We start from the raw sequence: 8,414 nt of genomic DNA, 5'->3' as shown, positions 1-8,414 counted from the left end.
ATGTATATATATATATATATATATATATATGTATATATATATATATATATATATATATATATGTATATATATATATATATATATATATATATATATATATATATTTGTCTCAAAGACGTAATTGACAGGGCTGACCTCTCTCTTTCACTAAGCCAAATTTCTTTGGGTTCATGTACACGAGTTGCTGCAAAAAGAGGAAAGTAACGTATCTTAAAATGGTGAATGATGTCAAAGGTCTAGATTATATATGGAAAATTTGTTTGAAGAAATAAAAAAAAAAAAAAATCATATCAATGATCCGTTATGACATCCTACTTTCTAAAATACTATAGGATCAAAATTCAAGAGAAGCCATGCTATCCTTTTAAGATGTCGCTAAAGTGTTCTCACAAACTTATATGGGCGACATTCTAGATGACGAATGTAGAAGGCTGGATGCCGTGACATTGCCAACTGATGTCATTGATAATGCAGATGACCCACTGTCATGTTACCAAAAGTTTGGTAACATGTTTTTTAATGACCGCCATCTTTTTAAAAACATTTCCTCATTTGATCTCTATATTTTAGCACTACCCGTCACAAAAATGGAGGCAGAGCGATTGCTCTTCCAACTGCATCTAATCAAAAGTTATGTAAGGAACGACTTACACAGAAACTATTATTCTTTGTTATATTTCTGAAGTCGTAAAAGAACCAGGATCTTGTTACAGATTCAAACCCTTACAGCCAATGCTTAATATTGATTGTATAAAAATGTTTTTTTTTCTTCTTCTTTTCCTGTAATAAACTCGAAAATAAACGCATTTATTTTCGTTCAGATATTGGGCAAGTGGAGTGTGTGCCATTGGAACCTTTTGGGGATTACCTCGGGACTGCTGACATATTGGGCAGTTTGCAATGTACTCCTTGAAATCCCTAAGCATATTGGCTCAGTAATACATGGCCTTGGCATTCTCAAATGTCCTCTGAACACCCGGATGAGAAGCTAAAGGTGGCAGATGAGCGACCTTCAGGGCTGAGTTTTTTAGGGAGCTAGGAACTAAAAACTGGTAAGTTACTCGGTCAAGAAGATGCATCAGTCTATGCAGGACACTACCTTTAACCTCAAATTCGTCTAAAGGAAGAGGCCACTTACTCATTGGCACTGTTCCCGCAATCAAATAACACCTGAGATTGGCAAGCTGAGGATATTGCAATTGCTTTTGGGCAATATACTCAGGGGATAGCTCTGTAATAGCTAATGCAGCTAGTTGCATGGGGGAACCATTCTCTGAAAGGACTTTGGCCTGGGCTATTTGTCTTGACAGAAGATCTGGAACATGGTTAGTTTGGCCTTCTTTGTAACTTATCTTGAAATTATAAAATGAGAGATCATTGGCATAACAGGTCATCCTGGGAGATTTAGTTTTCTTACTGAAGACATAAATTAGAGGCCTATGGTCGGTATATATAAAATGTCTTCCATAGAGGTAAGAATCGAAGACCCGTACACCCTTTACAACACTCAAAGCCTCAAGATCAATAGCAGGATATCTTGTTTCCGCAGGCCTCAGTTTCCTGCTATAGTAAGCTATGGCATATGGATTATCGTCTTCATTCCTCTGCATGAAACAAGAGCCTATGGCAAAGGCAGAGGCATCCATATGGAGTTCAAACTCCCAGCTGAAATCTGGTTGGCGAAGGATTGGTGACAAAATCAAACGCTATTTTTACTTGTCAAAGGACTTTTGTTGTTCTGGGCCCCAAGACCATTTATGTTTTTTTTTTTTTAAGCAATGGGTGCAGTGGTGAGGAGATGTCGCATAACCAGGGATATGCTTACAAAAAAATTCTGTGCAGCCAAGAAATCTGCAAACTTCTTTAATGTTACGAGGTGGTTTCATTTGAGAATTTGCCATTAGCGATCATAAACCCAAGGAGGTTTATCGTGGTGGCTGCGGAGGTACATTTATCTAAATTCAACTTAATCCCTGCTGCTGAAAGTAGGGTTAAGGTCTGCAAATCCTTCAAATGTTGAGAAAATCCCCTGCTATAAATCACGACACCATCTATATAGCAGAGAGTGTGCTTGCCTAGTAAAGAGGTTGATAATACATTCCTTGTTCGTTCAAATGTTGTCAGGGCTGTGGACAAACCAAATGGGAGGCGGCAGAACTGAAATAACTTGTAGCCGTCAGAAAATGCCGTGTTTGGACGGTCTTTGGGCTCTAGCTCGACTGCCCAGTAAACTGCTTTGGCATCAAAAGTAGTGAATGTGTCCATCGGTTCTAGTTCATCAATAAGAGCATCTATGTGGGCTTGGCATCACTAGTGTTAATCTGGTGACGAATTCCTGGGGCGAGATCAATGGTTTCCTCTCCACCATCAAACAATTTTTGGTGTTGTTTAAGTAACTGCAACATTTCTTGGGTTTCAAACTCTTTGAGCCATTTCAGCCAACTGTTGTGAAGAGCAGTCCTCTTTCAGTGCGAGAAAATCTCGCAGCCAGTCTGGCACTCCCGACAGAAAGGCCCTTCGGATGAGCTCACTGTGGTCACCAATACCCTCCCTATGATCTCTAAAGCCTCAAGACACCGAGGCTTCGATTTGCAGATAGAAATCCATTGGGGTCTGCGAATCACTTATGGTATAGTCATATAGCACTTTGTAAAAATCCGCTGCTGAGTATATCCCTCTGAATTTCCTCCTCAGTTCCCGTTTGAAAGTGTCCCAGTCACTTATAAGGTCAAAAGTTACCGAATTAATAATCGTTTCGGCTTTTCCACAATTTGCTATGGGTGCCCTTATAAAAGCTTCGACAGTGGGAGGACAGACAAGATTCCCAATTGACCGAATCCAGGATTCGATCTCCTGGTTCCTCTTAAGTGGGTCGCAGGCTGAAACCTCCCTTTTGAAGTGGAGGACATTATCTCAGCTACTAATTACATATGAGATTGGGTGATCCGTTTCAAGAGATGGCGGGCCTCTTTATGCAAAGTCTGAACTTGGGCTTTCAGGAGCGACAGTAGCCTAAGCTCTTCTTGTGCACTGAGTGGGTCTCTCAGAGAGAAGCACAGGACCTGAGTTGGTTACCCTAAGTGGCTCTGGAAAGGCGGTCTGCTGGGGACACCCCCCCCCCCCCGAGTTCTGCTGAAGTTCCTGCCTTTCCCTGTCTAGGTACCTTTCCTTTTCGACAAGCCTCCTTTCCCACTCTACAACCTCTCGTGTGAGCCTGTCCATTATGGTAGTTCTTGGAAGCCTATCTTCCACTTCAGGTGCTGTTGTGGCAACCTGTGGGGCTACTCTTTCAACAGGACTCGAAGTCCTCTGGGTAACTCCGAGAGGAGCCTGCAGTCCACTGGTTTGTACTGCAGCATTTTCTACTACTTGTTCCACATGCAATTGTTCCTCGAGCCTATCGAGCCAAGGATTAATATTCTTGGCCTGCTCTTCGATTTTCTTTGCGAGTTCCTCTATTTTCGCAAGTAAATTTCTCCCATTTTGGACCATTAGAGCCGCTATTCTCTGATAGAACTCTTCTATCATAGTCATCTCTCCCTCCATCGCAGCAACTGAGTCACGAACGAGCCTTTCAGATCCCTGTACTATCAGGGGGAAACTATCTGTCAACTGACTCCTAGTTGTTGGTCCGCTATTCACCTCAGCGCCTTTCTGAAGCTTTCCTCTATTCGGCATGTTTTAAAGTCAAAGTCGTCAATGGTTACACCAATGCAGTACTCATTAATTACTCTTTCAGAGTTCTAGGTTCAATTATTTCAAAATCAATTGTCCAAAATTCTATAAATCACCAATGAATCACTAACGAGATGCAGTACGATATCACCCTTTGCCACTGTAAGCCACACTAACATCCAGTTTCTCAGCAATACACAATGAAGCAGCTTTAACACTTAATACGTGACTTCAGAAAAATCATATGACATATAAAACAATAGTTAATAAAATTGGTACAAGTCATTTACAACTAAAACTTTACTCATCGCAACTTCGTCTTTTAGATTCGAACGCAGTATGCAATTCACATGTAAACAGTAATACACCAATACCTCAACGTTAAATGAACAGAATATACATTGCAATATGTACAATAATTGCCGTACAATCTTCACAATCAGAGTCAAGTGAAAACAAATGGAAACAAAGGAGGGGGAAAGGGTAAAGACAGAGGGAAAACACAGGAAGAAGAGAGCGAGGGCGAGGGCAAGAGCAAAAGCAAAGAGGGAAAGCTCAGGGGGAAAGAGAGCGAGGGCGAGAGCTAAGACAAAGAGGGAAGCACAAGGGGAAAGAGCGAGGGCGAGGGCAAAGACAAAGAGGGAAAACACGGGGGATAAAGTGAAGGCGAAGGCAAAGACAAAGAGGGAAAGTACAGGGGGAGAAAGCGAGGGCAAAGGCAACGACAAAGAGGGAAAGCACAGGAGGAGGAAGCGAGGACGAAGGCAATGACAACGAGGGAAAGCATAGGGTTAGGAAGCGAGGGCAAAGACAAAGAGGGAAAGCACAGGGGGAGAAAGCGAGGGCAAAGGCAACGACAAAGAGGGAAAGCACAGGGGGAGAAAGCGAGGGCAAAAGCAAAGAAGTGGTTAGGAATGGGGAAAGGATAAAGCAAAGTAATCTAAACACGAGTACTGAACAAAAATCATGATCACAGAGCAATTGCAAATTCCACTTTAAACATCAATCTTTTGGTACATCAGCATGGTACAGTTGAATTCATGTTACTTATGAAATAGAGTAAACCTACAAATCAGATAATGGAGGAGTAGAAAAAGTTTCCCTATTCCTGTCAAGAGCTACGAGTGCCGTTGTGGAGGTTAAGAAACCAGACTGGATTTTTATCTCTATTTTGAGGAACCGAGTACAAGTATAGTCAGGTCAACAACTGAATGGAGAATGATAATTCCGCCTCAGGTCCGGCGGCTTAAGAACCTGACCGCCGATGTCAGCTCGGCCGATGTGGGCAGTTCCAAAGCGGGAGTCGGCCAATCGCGTGTCAGGTGCGGTCCTGCGTTGACGGCCAATCAGGAGCTGCTACAGCACTCCCCCTCTAGTGTAGCGGTCGCGAAACGGACTCTGGCGATCCTGAATGGCTGCTGCAGGTGCGCGGGCTTGACTTGGTCGATGGTCACGGTGTCTTCTCCCTCAGGGCGGCGGATGGTAATCGTCTTCTCCCCTCTTCTGATGACCGGGAAGGGCCCTTCGTAGGGAGGGCAGAGAGGGGGTTTCGGGTGTTTTCTTACGAAAACGAGCGAGCAGTCTTAGAGTCCTGGGGAGTATGTAGAAGTCCTGTTGCCTCGAAGGTCTCGTTGGTCGGCTGCGTTCCCGTGACGAAAGTCCCTGGCACGATGGTGCTGGCCTTGACGAGGAATTCCGCGGGAAGGTCGAGCGTGGTTCCGTAGACCATTTCTGCGGTGGTGCACTGCAGGTCCTCTTTAAATGACGTTCGGATGTTGAGGAGGACAAGGGGAAGCTGGTCGACCCATCTCCTGTTGGAGGAGGAGGATGTCAGGCTGTGGATGAGGTGTTGGGTGGCCCGGATGCCGCGATTGTGGTGGTAGGCATCGAAGAATCGCCGACGGAGGGAAAGCAGGATGTATGGGCGGGGGTAGCCGAGGGAGACGTCGCAGAGAAGGTCATCGCGGGAATTCGGGATCCTGACTCTCTCAAGGTTAAGGGAAGACTGGCCCTCGAAGAGAGGAGTCATGGACGCGTCCTGCCGTTGCTCCCTGCTGACCAGATGATAATCCACTGCGTCGTCGGTGAGGGTCGCTGCAGATATGGAAAGCCTCGATAGAGCATCTGCGGCCTCGTTGTCCACGCCCCGAATGTGCCGGATGTCCGTCGTGAACTGCGAGATGTAGTCCAGGTGGCGCTCCTCGCGAGGGGATTGGCGGCGGGTCCTCGAGTGTAAGGCGAAAGTGAGGGGTTTATGGTCCGTCAGGATGCGGAATTCCTTTGCCTCCACAAATGGCTGGAAATGCTTCACTGCAGAGTATGCTGCCAGGAGTTCTCTTCCAAAGGCACTGTATCGTGACTGGCGTGGCGACAGGGTCTGCGAAAAGAGGGCAAGGGGTTGCCATTGCTTACCCTGATGTTGCTGTAGGACAGCACCGATGGCAGTGTCGGAGGCGTCGACTGCTATGCTGAGAGGAGCTTCCGGCAGAGGGTGGTTAAGCAGGGTGGCAGAGGCCAGGGCTTCTTTGCAGGCTTCGAAGGCTTCGTTTATCGGGGACAAACCTTCTGTAGAAGTTAAACATGCCCAGGAATTTCTGCAGCTGTTTCTCAGTCGCTGGCCTGGGGAACTTCCTTATAGTGGTGACCTTCTCTTGCACTGGGGTGATGCCTTGGGGGGTGACGGTGTGGCCGAGGAAGGAGAGGGAAGCGACACCGAACTGGTATTTTCCCGGGTTGATGATGACGCCCGCTTCTTGCAGTCTGCCGAAGAGGGCGTGGAGATGGCGGGTGTGGTCTGCTTCTGAGGTGCTGGCGATGAAGATGTCGTCGATCTCAGCTTAGACGCCCTCAAGGCCGCGAGTCATGTCGTTTATGAATCGTTGGAAGGTCTGAGTTGCGTTCCGGAGACCGAAGGGCATCCTGAGGAATTCGAAGAGGCCGAAAGGTGTAATCACGGCCGTCTTGGGGATTTCCTCCTCAGCGATCAGGATTTGGTGGAAGGCCCTCACGAGGTCGATCCTGGAAAAGACCGTACAGCCAGACAGCTTGTAGGAGAAGGAGTGCAGTTGCGGCAGAGGGTATCTGTTGGGGGCGGTGATCGTATTCAGGTGATGGTAATCACCGCACGGGCGCCAGTCACCGTCCTTCTTCTTCACCAGATGCAGAGGGGCCGCCCATTGGCTGCTGGAAGGGCGTATAATCTCCAACTACATCATATGGTCGAACTCCGCCCTGGCACTGTGACATCTGTCGGGGGCGAGCGGACGGCAGCGAGAATGGGCAGGAGGACCATGGGTCACAATGTGGTGCCGGACTTCGTGCCGTGGTTGGGTGGCCCGGTTGATCGGCTTGGTCAAGGCCGGGAATTCCCGCAGGATGCTATTGAAGGCGCAGGTCCTGGGAAGCACTGTATATATTAGGGGGTACTTACCAGAGGCGGAGCAGCATTCGTGTGGGCCGTGGATTGGTGGATTAGGGCCATACCTTGAAGATTAACCGTCAGACCGTAGTGCGCCAAGAAGTCGGCGCCGATGATGGGTTATGGGACATCGACGACGAGGAAGATCCACTGGAATCGTTGGCCGGGCTCGCCTTCCAGCGAGAGGGTTCTCGAACGCTCGCCGTAGGTGTTGATAGGCGATGTGTTGACAGCTTCCAGAATGCGGGAGGAGAAGCGTTTATCCCTGTGGGAGGCCGGAAGGAGGCTGACCTTGGCCCCTGTGTCGACGAGGAAACGTAGGGAGGAGGAGGCTTCTCGGACGTGCAAAGACAGGCGCGCCCAGTTTCCGCGGTTTCCTCCACTCTTTGCACGGCGGTGAAAGAACGCGGAAGCGAGGCTGGCGGTTGGGCGTTGCAGAGCGCCTGATGCCCCGTTCAAAGCGTGGTGGCGAAGGCATGCGAAAGCGAGGCCGGGAGTGAGAACGTTCCTGTGTGGATATCTTCTGCAAGACTGGGATAGTGTGGTAACATGGGCTGCAAGGACTCCCAACGTTGCAGCAGACATTGTTGCTATTGACGATGTGGGTGCCCTAGCTGCGAGTATCGCGTCGGCTTGCAGGGCAAGTTGCTCTAATGGGGCGTCTGACACCAGCAGGATTTGCTGGATATCAGCGGGCAGCCGCTTGAGGAACAGGGAGTGCATGACATCAGGTGGGAGCGTAGTGCTAGTGTGGGTGAGGAGGCGCTGGAAGTGGTGAAGGATTTCTGTAGGGGTACAGTTGTCCGCGGCGTCAGACGACAGGAAGGAGCTTAACGCGGTCAGAGGGTTAGGTGCTGCTTGCCTAAGAATGGCCTCCTTAAACTCGTCGTAAGTGGCGTACCGATGATTATGCAGGAGGTCGCCGACGGTCAGAAGGAGTTCTGGCGGGAGGTTAGTGACCAGCAGGCGGAATTTAGTGGTCTGGGTGGTGATATTCCTGAGGAGGAATTCCTGCTCCACTTGAAAAATCCATTCCGGCAGGCTGGCCAGAGAGCAGACTGGTAGCGTCCTGTGTGTTGCTGACATCTTGTGTAAAAACTTGGGTCACTCCAAGGGTCATCAGTGTGGAGGTTAAGAAACCAGACTGGATTTTTATCTCTTTATTTTGAGAAACCGAGTACAAGTATAGTCAGGTCAACAGCTAGGTGGAGAATGAAGATTCTCCACCTATACATAGACATGCATCTTAAAATACAAAATGTGGCTCTCCAATACTATGAAAAAACTAAGTTGCTGGAGAAGTCAAGAACTCGAGCAAGGA

General features: G+C 48.0%; 1 protein-coding gene across 1 annotated transcript; it reads right to left on the bottom strand.

Annotated features, from left to right (window-relative positions):
* Positions 1-7,213: 7,213 nt before the first annotated feature.
* Positions 7,214-8,179, bottom strand: LOC138867481 (uncharacterized). The gene has a single exon (XM_070143319.1). The coding sequence runs from the start codon at positions 8,177-8,179 to the stop codon at positions 7,214-7,216; it is 966 nt and encodes a 321-aa protein (XP_069999420.1).
* Positions 8,180-8,414: the final 235 nt, after the last annotated feature.

This window comes from Penaeus vannamei, chromosome 30 (assembly GCF_042767895.1).
Source record: "Penaeus vannamei isolate JL-2024 chromosome 30, ASM4276789v1, whole genome shotgun sequence".
Lineage (NCBI taxonomy): Eukaryota > Metazoa > Arthropoda > Malacostraca > Decapoda > Penaeidae > Penaeus > Penaeus vannamei.
The sequence above is the reverse complement of the archived record's forward strand: the minus strand, read 5'-3'. Positions and strand labels throughout refer to the sequence as shown.